We start from the raw sequence: 26,042 nt of genomic DNA, 5'->3' as shown, positions 1-26,042 counted from the left end.
TTATTGATATAATCTTTTTAATCACGTTCGAAAGCAAAGCTTTTTAGATAGTATTCAATGTAATAATTTTATTTTAAATTAAATGAATCATTTTACATTAATTTTTCGGGAGGTTTTTTTTGTTTTGGGGGAATTGTGAATATTGGGGGTATTTAAAAATATTCGCTGCTGACCAACCACCAACATATCGCTGGCGTCGATCAGAAAAATGGCCGAAATTTCTTGCTCTGACTGGATTGTTATGCAACAGTTTTTTGACGATATATCCCACGTCTTTTAATAGATTTTTCTGGAAAGTTGTAAAATTAAAGCGATGCTATGTGGCTACAAATCTAACGGAAATCGGTGTGTGAAATGTTTTTGGAAATACAAATTTACAGCTCGCAAACCTGGCAATGTGATTCTTGTCCGACCTGTCGTAGTACAACATCATATTAAAACCTTCAGACTTTCGTTTTAAAATGTTAGAAAGTCTCGCTGCCTGGGTTTTACGGACTTATGTTGGGGAGTATGTTGAGAACCTCAATACAGATCAGCTATCCATTGGTTATGGTAAGAGTTTTTTGCTTGGATTTCCTAAGCGTTGTAAATCGTGTCAAGTACTAAAGCGATCCATGTCGTTAGGGTTGACCATGATCAAATTACATTTTGCTTTAATAATTTATAAATATTCTGGTGTTTGCCGATTTCGACGACTTGAATGCGTACAGAGTGCTCTTGTTTCCTGAAATAGATATAAATTATGGCGATCTTAAATAAAAGTTATCTCCATTTAACTTTGGATGTATACTATATTATTATTTATTATTTTCATATGATCATTTATATATAATCCAATATAAACAGTGTCATTTAAATGTCATGTGACGTTGCAAAAACTGTTTAATTTATTTAATTAAATGATATATTTTCAACCCAGTCACTGATGTCCATTTAAATATTTAGGAACAGTGGAGCTTGAAAATTTGCCCCTACGAAAGACAGCTCTACAAGGCCTTGAGCTCCCATTAGAAGTGAAGTCAGGATTTATTGGACGTCTCAAGCTTTCCATCCCTTTTCGTCATCCCAAGTCAGAGCCATGGATCATTCATATTGATAAACTATATCTTATAGCTGGACCTCTATGCGAATATCAGGTATATAAATCTTACACCTAGTGTTTAGTCCAATAATCCAGTAAGATCATTCAAAATGTTCCATGAAGCTATCTGTGCTAATAAGTTAAGTCAAATGGATTTACATGGGATTTATGCATTGGATGGTTGAACATGTTGTTTGATTTTCTAGTATGATGAAGAACAGGAAAAGAAAAAAGAATCTGAACGAAAACAGAAACAACTTGATGGTCTGGAGATGCAGTGGCAGGTAAAATTCTTCTTGCTATAGTTATAGCTTAAGGAACTCTTGCTGTAAATGCAGTATTCAATGTTAAAAGCTTGCACTAGGGCTAAGCAATATTAGAAATCTGTTTTAAACTACTTTAGTTTGGGAGGTCAAAGGAAAGTGCAACTGAGTCCTGGTGGACTTCAATCTATTCTTCTCTATCTACAACAATTATGGAAAATCTTCAGGTATTATATATCAGTTAACATATTAATTTCATTCAGTACTGGAAAGGTACAGTAGCTGTGATCAAAATACATTACCTTTATTAAACTAATTTATTTAGTTGGTTGTCAACGATGTTCATGTTCGGTATGAAGACAACATTCTTAACCCAGAAAATCCCTTTGCAGTCGGAATTACAATTGAGAAGCTTGCCATGGAATCAGCAAATCAGAATTGGGTAACTTAGACACAGCTGTTCTATCCATAGTTCAGAGTTTACTTCACAAGGAACAATCTAGTAGTAAATGATCAAATTGAATAATAGCTTATCATTACATGTTACCTAAACTAATTTTGTCTTGCCAGGAACCAGAGTTTTTAGTGTCCGAAAGTCAGACAAAGTTCAAACTTATTGAAATTCAGAAGTTTGCCTTGTATTGGGACTCAGACACAAGTTTAGTTGGAGATTTACCTTCAAAAGATTTAAATGTAAGAATGAACCTAGACCCAACACTATTTGTTTCAAACCAGTGTAACAGTGTTTTATTAAACAAACGCATTTTGTTAATTTCATTTCATCAGGATGCCTTATGTCGTATAATCGGAAGGCAACAAGGAATGGCTGGTTTTTCTGTGAGTCAAAGATTCAGCATTCTGTGTTCATTTAGGTATCATATTTTATCATTTATCATCATTTATCATAATTACTGTATTATATATTATTTAGCAACATGAGTACATTCTGCACCCGTTAAGCTCTCAAGTAAAACTCCAACGCAACTGTTCAGCTGTTCCATTGAGAGACAAGGAAGAACCAAGATTTATCATCGACATACATCTCGAAAAAATTGCAATCTCTCTGGCTGATGTACAGTATCAGAACCTGTCCAAACTCATGGAAGAATTCCAGAGACATTTTCGCAGTCAAAAGTATCGAAAATGGAGACCACTTTTACCGAAGAAACACAAGTAAAAATATTACAACTGCTAAGTAGATAGCGAAATTCTGCAACTATTATTTGTCAGCAGGGCCGCTGAAATATATTGTGGGGCCCAGCGCAAAATGTTTTTCTGGGGCCCTTAGTCGAGTCCGCCGGAAAATGGCGAATTCGACCATGGTCAAATTGTCCGGAAAATGCCGAATACGACCATGGTCGAATTGGCCGGAAAATGCCGAATGCGACCATGGTTGAATTGGCCGGAAAATGGCGAATTCAACCATGGTCGAATTAGCCGGAAAATGGCGAATTCGACCATGATCCAGTTAACGAGAAAACGACTAATTCGACCATGGTCGAGTTCGCCGGAAAACGACTAACTCGACCATGGTCGAATTCGCCGGAAAACGACTAACTCGACCATGGTCGAGTTCGCCGGAAAACGACTAACTCGACCATGGTCGAGTTTGCCGGAAAACGACTAATTCAACCATGGTCGAGTTCGCCGGAAAACGACTAATTCGACCATGGTCGAGTTCGCCGGAAAACGACTAATTCGACCATGGTCGAGTTCGCCGGAAAACGACTAACTCGACCATGGTCGAGTTCGCCGGAAAACGACTAACTCGACCATGGTCGAATTCGCCGGAAAACGACTAACTCGACCATGGACGAGTTCGCCGGAAAACGACTAACTCGACCATGGTCGAGTTTGCCGGAAAACGACTAATTCAACCATGGTCGAGTTCGCCGGAAAACGACTAATTCGACCATGGTCGAATTCGCCGGAAAACGACTAATTCGACCATGGTCGAGTTCGCCGGAAAACGACTAATTCGACCATGGTCGTATTTCGCCGGAAAACGACTAATTCGACCATGGTCGAGTTCGCCGGAAAGCGACTAATTCGACCATGGTCGAATTCGCCGAAAAACGGCCGGAAAATGGCGAATTCGACGATGGGCGAATCGGCCGGAAAATGGTGAATTCGACCATGGTCGAATTAACCGGAAAATGACGAATTCGACCATGGTCGTATTAACCGGAAAATGACGAATTCGACCATGGTCGAATTGGCCGGAAAATGACGAATTCGACTATGGTCGAATTGGCTGGAAAATGGCGAATTCGACCATGGTCGAGTCCGTCGGAAAATGGCGTTTAGAAAGTGGCATTTTTTAGGGTGTTTTAATTTTGAGTCTTTCTCAAGTCGGGGCGGCCTTCAGGTTTGGGCCCGGTGCAAAATACCCCCTGCCCCCCCTCTCAGCGGCCCTGTTTGTCAGTAGTGGTTTGAACCTTTATGGCAGGTTATAATAATAATTAGCAGTTTCCCAAATTTTCTTCTCCCCTAAAAGCCCGTATTTCGAATTAAGTTAGTTATTTCCTTCTACAGTGCAAAAGCTTGGTGGCAGTTTGCTGGAAAGTGTGTCTTAAACTTCATCGAAGAAAGAAACAAACGTCAGACGTGGTCTTTCACCATAACAAGAGCTCAAACTATTGTAAAATACGTTAACGTTTATACCAAACATTTGACGGAGGCCACTGAAGACGTAAATGCAACGGTTGGTTTGTTGCCTATTTGTTTGTTTCTTTGCTAGTCTGTCATTTCAAAGCTTTCATTTTGTGCTATTTCCAAAATTAAAATCAATTCCCTTCACGCAGGTCATTCAAAAAGAAATCGAGGATGAATTAAGCTTTGAAGAATTAAAGGTGCTGCGTTCTATTGCTGTCGCTATCGTCAGAAAGGAAGAGGCATTGAGAAGGGTTGGTCCTCGTTTATTTGTTGTGATTTTTCTTCAAAAAAACGTTTCGTATGTTTGAACAAAGAATGTTAAAATACCAGCCATTTGCTACAGCCAGTTGTGTTTATTTTAGGCTGCAGAGATCAAACATTCGCAAAGTCAACAAAACTCAACACAAAATGATGCAAGCGCTGGTTGGTTGTCCGGTTGGTGGGGATGGTATGGTGCCTCTGAGGAAAGTACTACTGTGGACACCTCACTGCCTCCAAATGTTGCAAGTGAAGGACCTCAGACTGAAGGTAACGCGGTGATAGAAAGATACGTTGAATAATGAACAATGGCGCCAATTGTTAGATGAATACACTAATTGCGATGGATACACGAATTGATAGATGGATACACGAATTGATAGATGGATACACTAATTGCGATGGATACACGAATTGATAGATGGATACACTAATTGATAGATGGATGTAGGAATTTGCTAGATGGGTACACCAGTTGTTAGTTAGATACACTACATAATTGCGATGGATACACGAATTGATAGATGGATATGCACACGAATTGATATACGGATGCACGAATTTGCCAGATGGATACACCAATTGTTAGTTGGATACACTATCAGTAAATGATTTATGCGTATGTATTTTATATTTGCAGAAGAAGAGCAATTTCTGGAGGAAATACAAGAGGGCAATACGGATGATTCAATTTTCAAACGCGACACCGTCTTCGCCAATTTGAACTTCCACCTTGACAGCGGACAGTTCAAGCTCTTGACAACTAAGAATCGCATTAACCATGGCGAACTACAGCCATTGGTCGAAATCGTGTATGCTGACGTGAGATGGATGTCTCGAGTTTGCCCCAGGAGCAGCACTTGGCGCAGTAACATGAGCCTACGGTCTATACTGGTCAAAGACAAGATGAGTGAAGGGAATATTTTTCATTACTTGGTGTCAGGACAACCAAAGCAAATCTCCGAGGATTCTCCCAACGAGTCCGTATTTCAACTAGAATTTGAAAAAATGCCAAAAAGTAGTAAAATTGGTTATGGCTTAAAAATAAGAACACAGCCACTGCAGATTGTTTATAATCCGGCCACAATCGAGAGGATCTCAGATTTCTTCAGAAGACAAACGATATCAACGAAGAAGGCCGACCTTCACGCCATTGAGCAACAGATATTGGATGCAGCTTGGGCGAGATACGAGGAGTTAAAGACACAGACCAAGACTGGGCTCTATCATGCCATGGATGATTTGTTACTGGGGCAAGTCAAGGTGCGTTGTGATTAGGGGCCTGGATCCATGCTATATTATACACTCATCCATATACAGATCTTTGAACTAAAAAATCATTGACAAAGGAACTAAAAATCATTGAAGCTCGTACACATCGTTGTATAGTTATGAAAATGAATATAAGCTATTTAAAGATCTTATTCCTAAACTACTGTCTCCAATAACTTAGCATCAAATGTGGTTAACTACTGTCTAAAATAGACAAAAAACCTCTCGACGTTTCGACCGGAGGGCCTTCGTCAGGAGAGTTAGAAAGAAAGTAGTATTGTCCCCAATACTATTTCATCTAATTTCATTATAGACGCAAGACAAAAGATGGAACATCGAGATGTTTATTGCTGCCCCACAAATCATTCTTCCCGAGTCGTTTCAAGAAAAGAATGCTTCGATGATTCTTGTCGATCTTGGAAACCTTTCATTCGTCACAAAATCTGGCTCAGCGAAAACATCCCAAGACACACAGAACAAAGTTAACATGGAAATTGAGGGGGAAGACGATGGTGAGTGAAACTAAAGATATACATACTTACGGATTAGGCCATTCAAGTGTAATTTTTATAAAGTTGAAATGTTTTTCAAATGAAATCTTTAGACGATTCGTTTGTCACTCCTCCGTCAACACCGCCAAGCGAAGACGAGATGGACGGCCTTCCAGCCGTGGCGTCTCTGAGCGAGCTGAAAGAAAGTTTTACTGCGGAGTCACTGGCCGATAAAGTTTACGATAGATACACCTTGGAACTAGCAGATCTGCAGGTCTTAGTCGCAAAGATTGACGAGTATCGAAAAAAGCAAAGCAGTGGTATAGCTGGAAGCCTTGAGGAGTTTAGCATTGTGGATAAGTTCACAATTTCACTTCAACTGGAAAGGTTTGTTCTGTTGTTTTGGAGGAAACAAGAGGTGTACTTATTAGATTGCTTTGCGGTTTCTATACAGGGATGTGATATAGTATATAGTATTTAGTGCTGAGGTATCAGTTAGATCTAAACTGTTGTTAGAGCGTGATCTTGTTGTGAATAGCTATAGAATTTAAATTCTGTTTTTCATTGTTTTAGGAGGTTAATATTCACCGCAGACCCTAAGTGGCCAAGTGTAACCGTGTCAGGCGATTTACCAAAACTAAATTTGTATTTTAGCGAGATAAAGGTGGGCAGTAGTCTGGTATTAACTCCAGCTAGATACATAATGTAGATAGCTAACTACAAGACACGACCTAATTTTAATCTCATTTAGGTCCAAACCATGTGGAAATGTATGGCAAACCTCTGGGGTAGTAACAACTCCATCACACAACAACAATCTTCGGACGAGTCCGTGGAATCGTTTCCTAACTTATCATTGAATGAAAGTAAGTTTAAAGATCGTAAATTGTCTTTTAATCTAAACGTTATCCCTAAAATTCTCTCGTTTCTGTTTCTAAAGCATCAAAATCCTTGCTCGACCTCACTGAAGTTGACTATTACAAACTTACAAATCAAGACACCTATGATAGTGCTACACCCTCACTAAGGTAATGATCTACTAGATCTTCTTTCAGCAGTTTGAGCAGTCTTATTATCTAATCCTCTACACATCAGCATAAGATTAAAGCATGTAAACGTTTTCACGTTGTTTAGTCATCAGTCATCGGACAGTTCTCTGGATTGTCGCCAAAAGCTTGGTCAGTTATCAGAAGAATCGTGTCAGGTTCTTGGACAATTCTGCATTAACGAACTCTGCGTTTTTTTGTCTGGCAGAGGTATGTAAACTTTTATCAAACTATTTTACTGAAAACGACACTCAAATGCGAGATTCTCTGGTCACACACACACGGTCTTACAAATGTTCAAATCCACGTTGCAGGTCGAGTCATTGCAGAGTTAAAAGTCGATGGTGTTAAGTCCAGTTACACGAAGAGACCTTATGATATGTCGTTGTCGCTAATGGTTTACGATATCTTTCTTGTGGATCGCGTGCAGACCTACGGTCCAGAGTTTCAGATGTTATTGTCCTCTCACGACTCTAGTAGAAATAAATGTGTCACACCAGGTAAGAGTCGTTTACGACAATGTCTATTTGTTGTATTTACTTGCATTTTTATACAATATCTATCATTCATATCATTCATTCTAGTTCATCCTGTTGCCAATAAGGTGTTCATACTCGATAGCTCGGAGAATGTTGATCAGCCTGAGTTTGACTCAGTTGTTACGGTGGATTACAATCAAATAAATACAAATAGTCCAAGTTTAAGAAGCGAACAGCCCATGAGGATTGCTTCAATACAGTTTAACAGTGTCAAATTTATTGGTAAGTTAAATTTTCTTTTCGCCTACACCCCATATGTAGATCATTTCTCAATGTTCTTCTCAATTTTTCTAGCCAACCAAGAGACAATTGTTGAACTGATGAATTTCATCAACACTCTATTTCCATCTGGTGGTACTCAATCTTCCACGGCCAACCTTCAGACTATCACTGAAAATGAAGTAGCCAAGGATCTCCAGGAGAAGGTTGGGATCGAGTGAATTACAAAAATTCTCTATAACTATGTCAATTTTCCAATATTGTAAACCCACGCATTAGTTAGGGACTGTGAGAATGAGACCAACGCTGTTTTCGTTTTTAGCAGGATGACGAATCACCAGTTTCCATGGAGATAACGGCCACCTTTCATCAGCTCAACGTACAGTTTATACGTGGGCTCACGCTAGAAAATCAAAGCTTTGCCCGAAAAGTTGCCGACGTTAACATAATTGATCTTTGGACGCAGGTGACATTCGGGGATAAACAGATCATCGAGGGATCTCTGGGAGGCCTACATGTACTTGACGTGACACCGGAGGATATTTGCCACAGAGAGGTGCTGAGTGTTGGGGTTTTAATGACAGGGAGTCCAAGATCAAATTCCGGTGTATTTCAAGACTTTGATTCAGGAGGGGAGGCCAAGAAGGCTTTTACATTCACCTTAGTCAAACCTAAGCCGACAGACATTGGCTCACACCCCCCGGCTGATGAAAGCTTATCGAAGCATATACGTCTATCAGTTCATATGGCGTCGGCACATTATACACATACACACAGGTTTATTTCTGAACTAACGCGATGCTTTGATGATTTTAGTAGCCATGCAAATGCGGTTGCACAATCATTACGATCAGCGGCAACCTCCATGGCTATGGGCTTGGTAACCAAGCAAAAATCATTGGCTGACGGAATAGATTATTTTTCATCCTCGTTCACTCAAGGTTCTTCAGGGTTAGGCCTCGAACCCAGGTCGTCAAGTCGGCGGCCGAGTGTAGACTCGTGGGACGGCGCGGTTGAACGGAACCTGGGACCAATTGCATCCGCCCCCGAGAGTAAACGCCGTGTGTATGCTCACGTGACTATAGAGACACCGGTGGTTATATTGCCGCGTACTTCAAGTAGCCAGGAGCGCTTGGTGGCTCATTTAGGTCGGATAGTGATATACAATACCCATTTAACTTCTTACGATCATAGTTTTCAAGAGAATTGCAGGCGAACAAATTCTGATAGCAATATTAATTTTAGTTTTAACGACAGCGCCACGGAAAACAATTTTGACCAAACTTCGGACAGTTCCACCGATTTTGACGATATAGACCGCGTGTATATTGACATTACTGATATGAGTTTGTATTCTCTGGGGTTGGCAAAAGGTGGCGCAAGGTGCTCGGAGAATGGCACGGGTGTTGCCGTCAGCGAACATATTTTACACAATACGGCTTTACGGCTCGTGGTCGACCGATGCTGTCGTAGTGGGCCTGGGGATGAAGCCGAAGGTGAAATCTCAGAGACTGACTTCGGGGAGAGCTCGAAGCCGACCATTCTCGTATCGGGTCGTGTCACAAAACCCCTTCAGTTGGTGCTATCAAACAGAGCTTATAAACAACTGTTGTCAACCAATGATACGTTATCTGGGAAGACTGAGAGGAATATGAGTGGATCGAGGGGGACTTCGACAGCTTCTAGTGCTGTGACATCACCAATCATATCTCCAGTGTAAGTGTGTATTAATAATGTATATGGTTTTTAATATCTTGGCTGAAAAGGTAGCCCAATACATCCATCTAATGTGCGACCATTTTGTGTTGTTATGCATGAGACCAGGTCAATTTGCTCCTAGTTTGCAATTGAACGTGATTTTAAATTCTTGTCATTAGATCGTCATCTTTCGATTTGGAGAATGCGAATCAGGTAGAACCAGTTCCGATGAACGTTGACCAATCAAATGACAGCGGACCATCCGAAAACCTTTCAATAACGCCCGAAGGAGCCCGAACTCCCATTCGGGCGAGCTTCGATGTGCCTCGTTTCAATATAGAGTTAAGAGGCGATTTGAAGGACGGCGAACAGGGAATCGTCAATGTTTTTTTCCAAGATTTCGAACTGCTGTACAAAAACACCGTGAAATCAGCGACATATTACGACGTATCTTTGGGTGGCTTGGCCGTCGAAGATTTATTGCAAAACCCAGATTCCTTGTACCGTAATATGATGGTGTCTTCGAGTTCTTTGTCAAAAACATCTAAAGGTAATTTGAAACGCAACGAAGCACTGTCAAAATCCTGTCCGGATATTTCGGGATTTTTCGCAAAAGATGCTCATTCCACCTCACTGCCGATGGAATTGGGCAGCAACCCCCGGGGTAATGGCATGCGTGCCTCCTCCCCCCTGAGGCCGATGTTCCAACATCGTCGAATGTTCGCGTTACGAGCCGAAGAGATGTGTGAAGACACGGAGGACCGGGACGAGAGCGTTAATGATTCTGTCGAAGAGTTCCTTGGGAAGAGAGATACGTATAAGGAGACTGGGGATGATACTCTCGTGAAGATTAAAGCTCTTATGGTGGATAGGACCTCAGAGGAATACATCACAAAATATAACAAGGTGGAATATATTGCAAAATGCCCTACATTGAGTAAAGAATGAGTCGTATCTTCAAACCACTGTCATTTCATTTCATTTTAGACCGACAGATTTGTTGAGGTGGATTTCAATTCGTTGGATACAACTGTAAACCTTCAGACATGGGTTGTTTTTCTGGAGTTCTTTGGCATTGGTCGAGCTCCAGACGAGATCAACACAGCCCAAAAACAAGATGCAATGAATATCGAAAGACAAATAGAAAGTACTGTCTTTATCTTGTTGTTCGTGGCAATTAATTGAACTGGTTCAAAAACAATTCTTTTTTGACTGTCTTTTCTCTCACTTCTTAGCCGAATCTTCATTGCCTGACGGAGAGGAAAACTCAATTCAAGAACACATCAATTCTCAGTACAAAGTTCGCGTTTCCTCGTTGTCGTTGACTTTGAACAAGGTTAAATATCCTCTTGCAAAGATCAAGATCGCTGGTCTCTCGTCGCTAGTTAACATGAGAGAGAACGACATGAACGTTAAAGGAAAACTGATGAAGATCAATTTGGTTGACATGTCTCCTCATGGAAAGATGTATAGAGAAAAGTAAGTAGAGGCATCGTGGATTACAAGGGGAGGGAGTTCATGAACAATGATTTTCTGTTCTCTACCTAAACAGAAGAGCATTGCAGCTTTTGTCATTGTTCCTTTTTCTTTCGTTTGTAGATTTACAACATGTGGGGAAGAGGCTTTGGATTTTGATTTTTTCAGGTATTATTTTAGAGCGCCTTTCATTAGGTGGTAAATGGTCCCGTTCATTCTTATTTCAATTTGAATTTGAATTTAGAATATTCCGCATGACTGTTTTGACCGTCTATCGTGTGATTAATGGCACTTCCTACGTTACATAAAAAAATTTCCATGATTTCCATGCAGACTTCAGGATCTATCTTCATTCTTGCAACCATATTGTTTTGGCTTCATGTTTAGATATGGTGATCCCGACCCGGAATTACGTCACGAGTACGATATGAATATTAAACTCCGCATGTCCGCTGTCCAGTATGTTCACACGAAGCGATTTCAATCTGAGCTCATGGCATTCGTCAATCATTTCTCGCAAATACAGGAATCTTTGAGACGGATGAGAACCGTGGCCGCAGGAAACGAGGTAGGGCGAATATGGTACTGAGTTTCGGGTTATGATGACACTTTGGTGAAGGTACAGTAACCGCTTCAACCTGAACATTATCTACTTTCTCCAAGGTTGCTGAAATGTCCACTCGAGCTACGAGAATCTCTCTGGATATAATTGCTGGTTCTCCGTTGATGATCTTCCCCAAATCCTCCACGTCCGAGGATCTCCTCGTCGCAAGCCTTGGTCACATGACCCTGAGAAATCAATTTCTATTCGCTGATGACGAGGGTACGATACTCCGGGGGCTTAGTTCGGAGGCGGAAGATGACGAATTGGAAATATTACCCGGTGAGATTTGATTGTTTGTTTCGCAGTCCAGGCAATATGAATTTCTGAAATTATGTCTTCAACATAACCTCTTTAGACAAAAGCTGCGGTTCTGAAGAAGTGGGGCCACCGTGTATGTTAGATCATATGGAAGTTGAGTTGGTAGACATTGACCTATTCTCAGCCGTGTCAATTTCACAGCAGGGAGATGTGTTCTTGTACAAAAGACAGGTAAGAGTTATGCATGTATGTTTTTAAAATACGACTACAGCAAGTTGGGAAGCACGTTTTACCAAATATTTTGATGTTTGTTGTACAGGGAAACAAGCTCTTTAAAGAGACTTGTAAGCTGGACTTGATGATTGAACGAAATTTAGACTGGGCACGAAGTAGGGCTGGTAAGTTTAAAGTATTCATAAGTATGCAACTAGGATATCTGAAGTCTATCAAAGTAATTAATCTTTGTAAATGACCCATCTTCAGTTCCAGACATGAGCATCTGGGGAGCTCTTTCATCAATGCATGTCAACCTCGATTACTCTCAATACGGCCTAATTCTTGGTTTCCTAAACCAAAATCTTGGAGAACCTTTGGAAGCATTCGAACGACCATCATCGTTTGTGGCTGATCATTTGGACGACCAAACGGTTGGTATTCTCATCAATCCAGTTGTGAATCATTGAAAATTGATAGAACTATCACGAATGAACGAAATCTCCTGTTTCATTTTCAGTCGTCCGACACCAACCTATGGACCACCATTAAGATGATCATTGATCTTGTTAATGTAAAAGTCGAGCTTCTTCCTTCAACGTCACTTCACAACCAAAAGACATTCATTGAACCAGCTTGTTATTCATTGGCTAAAATAGACTTCATCAAGTCCAAATTTGTCTTCGAGGGCTTCTCTGATTGGTCAAAGACAATGGACTTGGTCTCACAAGATGTTTTACTGTATGACACCAGACATGAAGGTTTGTAGTGCCTGTCAGTCACGAGGGAAGAATAATGAGAGGAAGGCATGCAAGAGGGTTATATGAGGGTATATTTGGAAATTTTTAGGTTCAGATGAAGGATATGTGAAGGTATTCTTCTACTTCTACTTTATATTTTGGATTTCTTATTTTAGGTTCAGACGAACGCTACTTTAAAGAGGTCCTTCGACCAGGAAAGCAACTCGCCGTCAATCAAACCGGAAGCCCAAAAAATTCTCTCATGTTTGAAGTCCATTATCGTGACAGCCCAACAAGAACGACTATGACCTTTATATTTAATAATAGTCGAATTACACTCCTTCTCGACGCCATTTTGGATATCTACAACTTCATCATGAACAATTGGGACAAGCCAAGCCAAGGTGAGTTCTAGACGAAAAATGAAAAGTTTACCCTGGGAATGGTTTAGTTTTACTAACTTTTTACTAGTTTTAATGGTAAAAGTTAAGTTTCACAATTTTTTCACGTTGTTTTAGATAAAAGTCAGCCTGCTGTGGACACTAAATCACAATCCTCCACAGGCGATCGAAAGTCAGAGGACGGTAATAATGTCCAAACAGATCAGAAAAATGACAACAAAAACCAGGTTAGCACTTTCTTTGATGTATGAGGAGTGCTTTAAGTGAGTTTTACCTGACAGCAAACTGACACAGCATCTTAAAATCTAGTCTTCGTTTCTCTCATTTCTTTCATATGTTTTTTCTATTTTTGTGAAGAAATCATTTGAAATGAAAGTAAATGTTTCTGGGTCGGAATTTGTTGCGCTTCAAAACGTTGATATTGAGGACACTGATGCTATAATATTGAGAGTAAGTACATCTTTCTTCATTGTGCTTATTTGAGATATTTCCGTTTTATGTTACAACTAAATGAAGTCATAATGCAAACACTTCACTGAATATCTGTCTTTTCCCAGATGACAGCCGTTTTAGCTTGGCGACCTCACTACAAATCTCAAAAGCCCCTCTCGTGTAGTGTTCAGAGCCTCGAGATCTTCTCATGTAACTTGTCATGCGAGGAAGAATCTGCTTTGTCGATCATCGATCCTATGGCAGGCCTCATTGAGCTCAACGCGGCAGAGAGACACCATAAACGAAAGACCCAGGGTCTTCTCGACGCCACACTCGAGTCCTTGCCAAGTCTTGAGGTCACATTAAATTCTCTCAATATGAGGATTTCCTATAATGACTATAAGCTGTACCAGAGGATCGCTGAATCACTGTCCAAGCAACTGTCAAATGCTATTGACAAAGAAAGAACGGGATCCGAGCCGAAAGTTGAGGAAGTGAAGGCTGATTATTCGTATCTTTATGGTAGGAGTTGAACAAAAAGTTCACTATTCCAGTACCTTTTTCCAACTCTTTAAATTTTCAAATTTTTACTGGCATAACATGTTTTTAAAGTAAAGATGTTTTCCTTTATTTCCCTTGCCTTCAGGTCCATCACTTAAACGTTTACAAGAACTTGGTTTTGATGAAAGTGATTGCATCCGGGCGTTGAATGAGTGCCGCGGTGATGTTGAGACAGCGGCTTCCTGGCTGCTTCTTAACGCCACGCCATCTACAGCACCTGTAAAGCCTGCTGGGGCTGAAAACAAGAGTAAGCTGTCTGGATTTCAGGTGAATTAACTAAAAATATCGAAATAAAAATCTCGCTTAGTGGCGCGAAAATAACAATATCCTGTGTAATCTGGTTTATTTTCATAACAATCGCTCTTTTCTTACCTCCCTCTTCATTCCAAAATAGCTTAGCAATCATCACAATCAAATCCACCATCCACAGACGTGATATGTTTTTCATATTATAGATTCGTGCAAACTCTGTTTGTGTGTGTCTTATTGATGATTGTGGTGATAATGATGTACCGCTTACCGAACTTCTTCTTCAACGTAAGGACAATGATTTGTGTTTAAAGTCATAGGATGCTTTCCATTAGCGGCCAAAATGGTCAGACCGGTCATAATAGAGTATTTCGTAAAGAATATGGCGGTGAAACTGCAATTTCCTTGCTGGGAGATGTAAATAACGATATACTTGAATGCAGAGTTCTTGAAACACTCTAAAATACCAGTAATCTGTCTGGACCGAAATATAACATGACTGGTCTGACCGTTTTTACCGTATAAAGGAAAGCGCCCATAGAGTCGAGGATGAAAAAACCTTTCGTTTTATGTTTTCAGATCTATACTTCTGGTATGAGCTTCATGGTGTTAGCGACAGTTCAGCGCAATGTACGTTAACCGCTGAATACTATAACCGCAGTGTCTCCGGATGGGAACCTCTAGTCGAACCATGGAAGTAAGTTACACGTGATTGCACTGATCCACCTACATGACATCAACGTGATATTATTGCAAAAAGACACATGTCATATTATGATTTTTACAGATGTCAAGTGCATTGGCAAAAGCAACGACGAACAGTGAATTCTCCCGAAAATTTACTCGTGAAAGTTGATGGTTAGTGCATTGAAATATATTATTTTGCCTATGGATTTTGTTGGGAATTTTGTCGAGTTAGAAAGTTATGACAAAGCTAAGAAATACCAGAAGAGGTCAATTTTTCCCAATTCTCTTTCGTAGCTGCGGACCGTCTCGATTTGAATATCACGAGTTCTCTGATTTCAATGATTCAAACCACTTTAAAGAATTGGTCCGATGACTACTACGGCCCAGCCTTCCTGGACCCCTCGTCCAACAAGCGTGACGCAGGCCCTCAGCAAGATGACGCGCAGTCTGAGTCGAACTCTTCAGATGTGCCCACCTTGGGACATTTCAGAAAACGGGCACCGTTTGTTCCATTCTTACTACAAAATCAAACAGGTAAAGTGATTGAGTCCGGGCTGTTCTGTGTTCCCTGGAAACCATTCGGAAAATCAATAAACTACTTGAGACAAACGATCTTAACATATCAGCTTTCTTTCCATAAGGCTGCTCCTTGCATTTTGCAACGGTCACGTCATCGCCTTCCAAGGTTGTCATGACAACAACTGGTCTGGTTTTCTCTGGACGTGTTCATAACTCGAACATCAGTGATTCGTCGAAGAAGCTTTCTGAATGGCGGGAACTGCAGCCGGGTGATGAAGTTCCGTTTGAGTTCAAACAATCGCGTGAGAAGCAGAGGCACAAAGTACGTTTAGCATTTGCGGGAAATGTTGTTGTCTTGATTACGTCTGAACAGTCAAGTGTATTTGTTCCCTCTTGTAGGAAACACACGAGTTGAAAGTTCATCAACTGGTTGTGCAGCTTGAGGGTTGGGAACAAGTCTCCCCAGTCTCAGTGGATAAAGTTGGCGCGTTCTTTAGGCAAGCAATGCCAGCAAAAGGCATTAACAAGGTCGGTACCGAATATGTGGAAATCTTTTTTCACATAGTCAAAGTATAGGGGAGATTTTATACGAAGCTCTCTCGTCTAACACTCATGATGGTATGTGCTTCATATTCGCTCTCGTGAGATAGTTTATAATTGTTTGTTCTCATATTTCTTTTTGTATATCTCGAAGGTAATTCGTTTCAATCCAACAAGAGTGGTCTTCGATATTAAGTTGGAAAATGGAGCCCAGAAAGTTGTAACTGTCAAATCAGCCTTGGTACTGAAGAATAAGACAGACTTAACAATCGATGTGAAATTAGAGTTACCAAGAGGTAGTAGAGTGTTTTAATTCACACGATATTGTTTTGATGATTTTAATTCACACGATATCATTAATATTCTTGTTTTCTCTCAAGGTGAGGCGATATTACCATCATTAACTCCTCAGTCTGACTTCGCCGTTCCATTACCTTACGTGCAATCTCCCCTCTTCGTTCGACCTCACGGTAAAAACACGAGGTTCTCCACGACTCATCTGCACTGGAGAGATGTAAGAGAAAATTTTGAAGATCTTGGATACTTTATTGAATGTCCAGCCACCAGTGGAAGAACAGGGGATAACTACAGGTTAGGATTTACCAAGATTTTGTGAACTGTTAAAAGTGCAGTTCCAGTGAATGCTGGAGGTTGTTTATTTGTTTATGGCCGTCTACGACACTGCAAGGGAAACATTTGAGACTGGACTTTTATAAGCTACATCTAGATTACATCTTTATAAGTTACACGACTATAATTCATCGCAAAATTAAAACCTAATTTTCATCTTTTCCCTTCATATTTTCAGATATTGCGTCTCTGTTCAGCGAGATGGTTTTCCCGTTGAAAACTCTACCGCCGAGCATCCTTTGGGAAAATATGAGGTCACTCAACCTGCACACACCATCACGATCCTACCTCCCATAGTTCTTGTCAATCTGCTTCCTGTGGATCTGTCTTATTGTATTCGTGGACATTCAATAGGTGGAAACATTAAGCCTGGATTATTATCGCCTGTGTATAAGGTAAAGAAGATTTTCGTCTTTCACCTCAATGTATGGTTTTGCCTTTAGATCCAGTTATATATAATGGTCAGTTTAGTCTAGCTTCATTCTGTTTGTAATGCAGGTCTGTAAAAACAGCTTATATTATCTAATTGAGCACGCAGTGACATGATTTTTTCTGTATTTCGGCACAGGTTAACCGAGCATCATCGCTTAGTTTCACGTTCTCAATGGAAAATTTCCCGCACTGCGAGGTGCTGACCATCCCAGAGCTTAGCGTGGGCGCAGAATCGTGTATTCGACATATTGAGATCAAGGATACCAAGAATAGAGTTCTAAGACTGAACGCTAAAATTGAACTACGACCTGGACTGTCGCTAAAGGTATGATAGTAAACATCAGATCTAACAGCTTGTATGCGGGTTTGTTCGCTCGTTGTTCACTCGTCGTTCGCTCGTGCTCGAATTGGCAATAAACCTGCGAATATATTTTCAGATCTCCATATTCGCGTCATTCTGGCTCGTGAATGACACAGGTATGCCACTCATATTCAAACAAGAAGGTTGTTCAGCAGAAATGGCCGGACAGTTTGATGAACATGAAATGGCGCGAAGTTTGACGCCATTGTTGTTTTCGTTCAATGATAAAGATGGCTCATTCAGGTAAAACGATTTTGGATGGCTCTATCAGTGCCGTTTACACCCAATGACGTTACATCTTTACTTGGGTTTTTTGGTTGTTTTGTCTGTAGATGGTTATTAAAATTACTTCCACTTTCTGTTTAATTAACTAGTTCTTAAGGAAGTATTTCTTACCTTTCAGATGTCAAATGAGAATTGGCAAGGGGCAACACAAAGATGTTGGAAGACCAGTTTGGTAAGAACGGTATTTTGCAATTGCACGAAAGATGACTCTCCGAGTTTCATTGCTGTTTTTCTCGGTGATATTTTTTATCTGCTGTAGGTGCACGTCATTTTCCCTGGAGTATCCACGAGAATTCACGCGAGTTCACTCGAAGCAACCTGACAGACGCCCTGATATGTAAGCTTGTTTGTTTTAACTAGAAGTTAGCTTGAGTGTCGGGCCCTTGTTCAAGCTAGGACCGTCTAGTCAGGCTGAACTAGAGTTTGCCTGTGATATTTTAAAAAATAACATGATGAAAGATTCGTCTATATATGTCTAAAAAGGAATAATATCCTAAGTTCTCCATGAGATATTACTTAAAAAATATAATAACTAATCTATATCTAATCCACATAATCTGAACTAATCCTTAAATGTATTAAACTTAATATCTAGTCCGAATGATTAATACAGTAACCAAATCCAACTTAATGTTAGATCTAAACTACAGAATAAACCAAACAAACTAAAAATACACTAACCATAACTCACAACAATTAATAACAAGCTTAAAACATCGACGATAAAACACTAATTGCGTTTCAGCACGCAAGATAAAAAGCCGAGCAAACGGTTAAAGAAACCCCAAGGGAAGGTAGATCGTTCAAAAACTGTCAGCCGTAAAGTTTGTTATATCGTTGGGGGAGGCTGCACTTTTCACATAGCCAGTGATGAAAGTTCAGAACTCGAAACTGATCCAGGCATTAGTTTAACTACTGCTAAATCATGGTAAATTTAAACCTAAACTGAAACTACATTGCAATAAACTAAAGTTTTCTTATTTATTAAACGTAATTAATTTCACCTATTATAAAGTTTAATAATAAATCATCTAAAAACGAAAGCGAATAAAGAATTTGTGCACAGTCTTGTAATTTCCATTGTCATTCCGTTCCTCCTTATCCCAATATCCATTGTCGTTCCTCCTTATCCAAATATCCACTGTCGTTCCTTCTTATCCCAATATCCATTGCCTTCTCCTTATTTAAAAATCCATTGTCTTCCCTACTTATCCCATTTCTCGTCAATTAGCTTCTTTCATTCTTTCTTCATTATCCCTGTCTTACACACAACTCATCCTTTCTCTCTCTTGTTATAGGGTCTATGATGTCGGTATTGATGTAAGGTTTGGTCAAGGTCGTTTCCGGGACACGCGGATTGTCACGTTTGCTCCTCGTTACCAGTTTGAAAATCGTAGCGCTCACACCCTGGCATTCCAGCAGAGGCATTTTGTAAGAGAACAGGTAATGCAGAACACTCGTGCATGCTCATATGGGGAGTATTTTATCCCTGAAGCGTTTTGATCGCCTGAAGACACTAGCAGCAAGCTCGCAAGCTGCTCTTAGCTCTCGTTTGTACGAGGTTTCTTTGCGGACATCCTAATCGATGTTCTGTTTAGGAAACAAGAAATCCTGATGGAACATTGACATCACCGCCTGGTGCTCAAGTTGTCTGGCATTGGGAAAGAACAGACTTAGATCAACTATTGTGTATTAGGTAAAATATAACGCTTGCTCTTATGTTACTCGTTTAAAACGATTCTTGTGACAAAATGTTCTTCAGCCCGATTAAAGGATGTAAAAGGAATCATTTACGAATGTCTTGGTAGTTTGTCCAATTCTAGCTTTGATAAAGAACTCGTGAAAAAAAGACGCATCTCCCTTGGTTGTCAATTTTGTTTATAAATTGAAATCTCATTCTATTTTAGATTGAATGATATTCCTGATTGCCGTTGGTCTGGTGGTTTCAAGATTGATCGCGATAACTCCTCTCACGTGAGCATGAGGTAATTAGCATGATTTACGTTCCCACTCCACTTCTAAGAAGTGACATCATCTGGTGCTCTGTGCACTCATCTCATCGTCCATTTTAGGTGTTCGAATGGCGGTCTGCTGTTCATCAGGGCTGAAGTGATGTTAAAAGGAGCAGTGTTTCATATCGTTTTCACCGATGCTAATCAACTTCCACCTCCATATCGTATTGATAACATGTCTGAAGTCCCAATTTTGTTCTACCAAAGCCGTACTGAGGAACATCAAAGATGCCTTCTTCAACCCAAACAATCAGGTTCTGTTCTTTCGCTTTTACTGCGATCAATTTTTTAGGGAAAAAATCTCGATATTATAAGTCTCCTCATCGCTCCACCTTCGCATGTCCCCTTCTTCTCATCTCCTGCAATTATTATCCCCTCCTACCTTCATATGTCTATTTATATCCCCTCCACTCCATTTCTAATCCCATTTCATTTTCTTTTCCTAGTGCCTTATGCCTGGGATGAGCCAACGTTACCACGTGAATTGACCTGCGGTATCGTCAACGATGGATCTTTTATTCATTTCAATCTTGATAAACTTGGGGAGAAAGACAAGCTCTATTACTACAACGCTATTTATATTGCATTCACACACACGCTCACAAGGTGAGAATTCAACATTTTCATCTACTCAATGTTATTCAGTAGTCACGGTACTATTAGAGACCCGAATGCAATCTGGATTGTGTAAATCAACCATCTTTTCATTCCAGATCCGAAGGTGTTGTATCCAGATCGTTTAGTATGAAACCAGTCGATCCCTCAAATATATACTCTGAGGAATTAGTCCTGGATGTCCCTCAAGGAACAGCCGTGATCCTAAGCAAAAAGGTATGTGTGTGATTTCTGATATCTCCCGTCTGTCCTTCCCAATCCAGCCTCAAGGCCCTTGTTGATTATTTCTCTCGTCCAAGGAGCCATACAAGCGCACGCAACTGTGGAGAATGACATCATCTGGAATTCTATTCAACGAAGGATCATCGCCTCCGTTTGATCCTCGGAAACCGTCGTCGTCAAGCGCTGGTTTCGTGCTAGATGTCGGTCATTTGGATCCTTTGTCATTTGCAAGAAATCGTAAATCGATACCGCTGATTCTTAGTAAGCTGAGCTCACAAAGAAAAGACTACCAAACCTGGTCTTTTACTGAGGTATAATCTGTTTTACCGATTGTTTTGAATAAATTAATTTAGAAAATATAGTCAAGAATAATCAATAGTTTGAATTATCGAGTCGTGTTACTTAATTGTGGATTATGTGATTGGCAGTTGTTCCATACTAGTCAGGGAATTGATAATTATTGATCTCGATTCTTAGGATGGCAGAATGAAGAATCAAATTAAAGACTATTTTGTTAGTTCTAAACCTGGTTTGGGCTTATATCAAGGTCAGCTGTTTGTTGCTATACATTATCCAATACTTGATGTCATCTCCCATTCAGAAATCCAGAATTGATGAAAATCCTGATCTAACTACAATGGATGAATCCTTTGACAGAAATATTCAGTATAAATAAAGTTAGTTTGTTTTAATTATCACTAGGTTCCGATGCATTACTTTGCTGTTCAGTCAAATCATCATCAGCAGGAAAAGTTCCTAAAGAACAACAAATCAGCATTGAAAAGTTGCGACCAGGTTCTGGGATGCTATTGGTTAAAGTGCTCGCCGATGGACCAACCAGAGCTATCCGAATTTCTGACGTCAGGCAGCAAGTATGTTGTGCTATGCTTAATCGCTGGAACCTTCTGTTTCTGTGCTCACCACACTGGAGTAGACTAACTGCACAGCAATTTAAAACTTATAGTGCTTTTTTTATTTTAACAGACGGAAGAAGACTATCTTGCCAAAGACTGGATGGTCGTTGAACGGCGTGGAGGCCTGAGGCAGACGACGGTGACGTCAGGAGGTGCAAATGCTCAAACCAACAAACGCACTGAAATTCAGATGAGACTTGCTGGAGGAATAGGGATATCCTTGATAAATGGGGTTCCCGAAGAACTTGTGTTTGCTACTTTTAGTCCTATTGAGGTAAGCGCTACCATAGAATATATAGGGTTTATTAGTGGATATCACCGGGAATATATGAAAAACTTGCAGGGGGTGCATTATTATCGCGGAATATTCTTTCATTTACGTCCTGTCTTTTGTAGATGGACTATATAACAACGGCCTTTACCAGACGTCTTGAGCTTAGCATTGGTAACATTCAGGTATGGTGTTGATCATGTGAGGTGAATAGGACAATAGCTCATTCAGAACCAACTAAGTTGTAGTATAGGGTCGCTTTTCAGTTCTACAGTTTAGAACTGGAAAGCGACCCTATAATCTACAGTGGTTTAAATTCGTGTTTTTTTCTTTTTCTGGACCAGGTTGACGACCAACTATATCTCACTCAATACCCAGTGATGGTGTTTGTGACTCCCTCTTCAAAAGACGATTGTACGGTCTCTGAGCCCGCTATCAGTATCTCGGCTGCTAACGAGCCCACGAAACTTCAAAATTGTGAAATTTTCAAGGTATAAAATAAATTTCGTCCCAATAGACACTTCACGAATTTGTTCTCGGGCAATGAAAACCTTCCCTTTTTGTGTGCACTGAAGCAAATTCAGGAATTGTCTATTCCAATTAATACTAGTTCCAAAAACCTTGACCTGTACCATGGATAGTTAAAAAATAGTTAAAAGAAAGTGATTTTATTATCCATGCCTGTACTAAGTACTACTTTTTCCAGAATCTTAATGTATCGTTGAGAAAACTGACTCTTCAAGTTGATGAAAAACTTCTGTTCAAACTTCTCCAATTCTTTGGCTGGGTGTATAACGATGATGACGTTACTGTTAATCAGGATTCAGAAAATTTAGGCATTGAAACGCACAGGTAAGCGTTGACGGTTAATTTATATCATGATTGATTCTGTTACTGTGAAATTGACATTCATCTTTTCTTAGAACTTCTTCCTCCGTATCCCCGTCAAGTCTGAAGCGTTATTATTTTGAGAAATTTCTGTTCAACGCCGTTCAACTTCGTGTGTCAGTTGCCACGGTAACACGGCTACCAGAGGATCTTAAACAGATCAAGTCATCCATGGGACTGATACTAGTTCGCTTGCAGGGCGCTGTTGTCGATCTTGGTGAGTGTGTGAGTTTTCATCCCGAGTGTAACGACATGAGGAAACCTGATCTTTAGCAACTTATACAGCATAATCTGTCTTTATTGGTTTTAATAAAGTCAAGTGTTACTTCAGAAGATAACTAGAAACTGCCAAATTTTCCCTGATGCAAATGAAAAGAATTGGTGCGACATTTATGCTCGGAAATCTGTTTACAGGAATCAAATCTCCTCCAAACCATGATGAACATTTCTCTCATTTGTAGAATCCTTTTCACGTACACATGCATTTGATACAAGAACTGCGCTCTTAGATGCGCTGTCGAAACATTATTCTGAGGTAAGGTTTAACCATCAAAGACACACCTTCTAATACCAACAATTTTTGATATGTGTTATCAATTTCTAGGAATTGCGAGGCCAGGCCCCGTTCATTTTAGCTTCAGTTGACTTTCTTGGAAATCCAATGGGGTTATTTAATGACGTATCAAGCGGCCTAGAAGGACTGGTGAGGCGTGGTAATGTTGGCGGGCTGTTTCTTAATGTTGCCCATGGTTTGTCTGATTCTGCTGCGAAGGTAAGGGTCTACCGTTTATGTTTGGAGTGGTTGAAAGTTTGATATTGCTGTTTAAATTGGGGGAAGTGAAGATGGGACTTTACGGAGGTGGGTCTGGGGAGGTGGATCTGGGGAAGTGGCTCTAGGGAGGTGAGTTTACGGAGGTGGGTCTGGGGAAGTGGGTCTGGGAGGCGAGTCTAGGGAGGTGGGTCTGGGGAAGTGGGTCTAGGGAGGTGGGTCTAGGGAGGTGGGTCTAGGGAGGTGGGTCTGGGAAGGTGGATGTGTATTAGAATTTAGTTGGCTCAGTTTAGTGATGTAATGTGTAGAATGTTGGTTAGCAGTTAATTTTGTAGTGAATCTCAGTCATTTAGATGTTAGATAATTAGTATGATAATGAGATTTTATCCCATTTTATCGATTACGACTGATTCTCGCCTCTCTATTCTCAGCTTACTGGATCACTATCGGACGGATTATGGTCAGCCAGTTCAGATTCGAAATCGTTGGAAAGTCGTGAGGCAATGAAAGCCGAACGTCAGCATCAAAGCAGTGGAGATCACTTGGTGGCCGGCATCAAAGGATTAGGAATGGGACTAGTTGGTGGCCTCACAAGTATAGTCACTCAGCCGATTGAGGGAGCCAGCGAAAAAGGAGTCCCTGTAAGTACTTCGTGTTATGTTACTTCATGCAAGCTAACAACTTATCCTGACAATTTTGAAAATTTCCTTCCTCAGGGATTCCTCCAAGGTATTGGCAAGGGAATTCTAGGAACATTTGCCAAGCCTACAGCTGGGGTCCTCGACCTCGCCTCAGGCGTCTCAGCCGCAGTTCGTGGCTCGGCCACACGAAGTTCGCGTCTTTACCAACCAAAACGTGTTCGCTCGATCAGAAACTGCTTTGGCCCCGGTGGAGCAATCCCGAGATTCTCAAAGACAAATTCTGAAGGACAGTCCATTGTTTTGAAATTAAATGCTAATAATATGGACGAAAAGTAAGTGAGGAGTGATCCAGTGCTGATTCTGTGTTACTTTGAATCTGGACTCGTATCATATTCTGGATTGCGTTGTCACAGTTATAACATTCTCCAATGTCACTGAACCGTGTTCTTGTCACAACTGGAACGAGAGATGATCTAAAACTTCTTTCTAAGTATTTTTCTTTACAAGCACTTACATATAACATCACTCCGTGAGCCGAAACTCACATGAGAAACACAGTTTCGTGGCTGACGCATGTGTTTTATTGTGTTCTTTGCAGGTTTATTACCTCTGAATCAGTGCGTACCGACATTGATGGCAGAGTCAAAGTTCTTCTAACGAACGAGAAAGTGTACTTTGTAAAGACGAGCGGCATTCCATCCCCTGAATCAATCCTTGTCTCTCTGAGATTTGAAGACGTCCTTGATTGTCATCATTTAAAAAATGGTAAATACAAACACACTGTCAGTGAAATTAAGAACTGTACAAGGATCTTGTTTCATTACTTTTGTTATGCTTTGCAGACGTCGATTATGTTGAATTGTCAAGAAAATATTCTGAGCCGCCAGTTAGAGTTCGCTGCGAAGCGGCGTCCGCCCAGAAGGTAAGCTTCAATTTCCTATGCCATCCATTGCATCGCTGGTACCACAAACTGGATTTCTCGTCATACAGTGAATAGAGAAGATGAATAGGCAAGAAAGGAAGGTCTTTCTTGTTCAGTGAAGTGTGATTTATTTATTTCTATCTTAGCTTGTTCAAAAGATCAATTATGCCAAAAGTCTTTTTGAAGAAGTGAAGCACACTGTCATAGTGAAATCTACGACGAGCGTTACGTGATAGGTAGGTGGTACACGTGCGCTGAAGCACAGTCAACAGAAATAAATTGTGAGCAGTTTCATCTTATTCGTGGTCATCGAATCAGACGAATCTTTCATGATTTCAGGCTGATGATTCGCGCACACGTAAACCCAATCTCGTAAGAACAAGAAATGAAAACCTAGGAAAACATGGAACTATCTCCATCGCCTAAAATGTAATTGCGTGAATGCAATTTTTTGTGCAGTTTATACTAGAAACGGATGAATTCATTGAATTGATGTATTCTTATAAATTTCCAAATCTCCCTCTCTCGATTTCTGGTATATCAAGGCGAGTTCGCTATTCTAGATGAGATTTGTCTTCCGTTTCTAGTATTCCTGTCGAAATGATTCTAAAGTGAAAATTTTTCCTGTCGTAAAAATGAATTTGTATATTTAATGATTTGTAACAGAGGACATATTTATTCTCTTACATAAATTAATTTAAGTTCCAGTTCGATAAAGAGTTTAAAAACAAACCGAGAACGATCTTCTAACACTAAAATATTTTTTTAGTAAAATTGTTATTGTAGTTATGAAAATGAAAAGTTAAGAGTTACGGAATTGTTTTGTTTATTCTTTATTCTATCAGGATTTTATTAACCGTGGTTTGTTTTATTTTTAA

At 40.2% G+C, this 26,042-nt stretch overlaps 1 protein-coding gene across 1 annotated transcript; it reads left to right on the top strand.

Moving 5' to 3' along the window:
• The first annotated feature begins 200 nt into the window (after window positions 1-200).
• Window positions 201-25,931, top strand: LOC114517891 (vacuolar protein sorting-associated protein 13D-like). Its single transcript, XM_028537737.1, has 72 exons — window positions 201-552; window positions 946-1,136; window positions 1,288-1,365; window positions 1,485-1,571; window positions 1,670-1,786; window positions 1,915-2,037; window positions 2,131-2,181; window positions 2,276-2,517; window positions 3,880-4,048; window positions 4,149-4,250; window positions 4,362-4,527; window positions 4,898-5,520; window positions 5,843-6,041; window positions 6,134-6,407; window positions 6,594-6,684; window positions 6,772-6,886; window positions 6,961-7,048; window positions 7,155-7,276; window positions 7,381-7,566; window positions 7,651-7,827; window positions 7,900-8,030; window positions 8,147-9,540; window positions 9,702-10,428; window positions 10,510-10,669; window positions 10,758-11,001; window positions 11,122-11,166; window positions 11,386-11,566; window positions 11,662-11,881; window positions 11,958-12,091; window positions 12,180-12,258; window positions 12,344-12,507; window positions 12,594-12,834; window positions 12,990-13,217; window positions 13,332-13,441; window positions 13,572-13,664; window positions 13,772-14,168; window positions 14,293-14,474; window positions 14,663-14,744; window positions 15,036-15,153; window positions 15,244-15,314; window positions 15,438-15,677; window positions 15,785-15,984; window positions 16,062-16,190; window positions 16,357-16,498; window positions 16,583-16,793; window positions 17,011-17,227; window positions 17,401-17,589; window positions 17,702-17,868; window positions 18,029-18,082; window positions 18,170-18,247; window positions 19,209-19,353; window positions 19,509-19,606; window positions 19,818-19,895; window positions 19,983-20,176; window positions 20,369-20,528; window positions 20,636-20,753; window positions 20,837-21,070; window positions 21,237-21,306; window positions 21,462-21,631; window positions 21,744-21,947; window positions 22,070-22,129; window positions 22,289-22,435; window positions 22,651-22,796; window positions 22,868-23,049; window positions 23,294-23,367; window positions 23,437-23,604; window positions 24,033-24,242; window positions 24,318-24,574; window positions 24,841-25,007; window positions 25,085-25,164; window positions 25,311-25,400; window positions 25,504-25,931. The coding sequence occupies exons 1-71, from the start codon at window positions 462-464 to the stop codon at window positions 25,395-25,397; spliced, it is 12,969 nt and encodes a 4,322-aa protein (XP_028393538.1). The 5' UTR covers window positions 201-461; the 3' UTR covers window positions 25,398-25,400; window positions 25,504-25,931.
• The last annotated feature ends 111 nt before the right edge of the window (window positions 25,932-26,042 follow it).

The sequence above is a fragment of the Dendronephthya gigantea genome, unplaced genomic scaffold (genome assembly GCF_004324835.1).
Source record: "Dendronephthya gigantea isolate DGI-Jeju-01 unplaced genomic scaffold, DenGig_1.0 000010F, whole genome shotgun sequence".
NCBI classification, from domain to species: Eukaryota; Metazoa; Cnidaria; class Anthozoa; order Malacalcyonacea; family Nephtheidae; genus Dendronephthya; species Dendronephthya gigantea.
The sequence above is the reverse complement of the archived record's forward strand: the minus strand, read 5'-3'. Positions and strand labels throughout refer to the sequence as shown.

What these genes read in the sequence shown, in the direction of transcription:
- LOC114517891 (XM_028537737.1), top strand. Translation starts at nt 462, where the DNA reads ATGTTAGAAAGTCTCGCTGCCTGGGTTTTACGGACTTATGTTGGGGAG. An exon ending in CCGTGGCCGCAGGAAACGAG is followed by an intron (nt 11,567 to 11,661) that starts GTAGGGCGAATA and finishes ACTTTCTCCAAG; the next exon opens with GTTGCTGAAATGTCCACTCG. An exon ending in CGAATTGGAAATATTACCCG is followed by an intron (nt 11,882 to 11,957) that starts GTGAGATTTGAT and finishes TAACCTCTTTAG; the next exon opens with ACAAAAGCTGCGGTTCTGAA.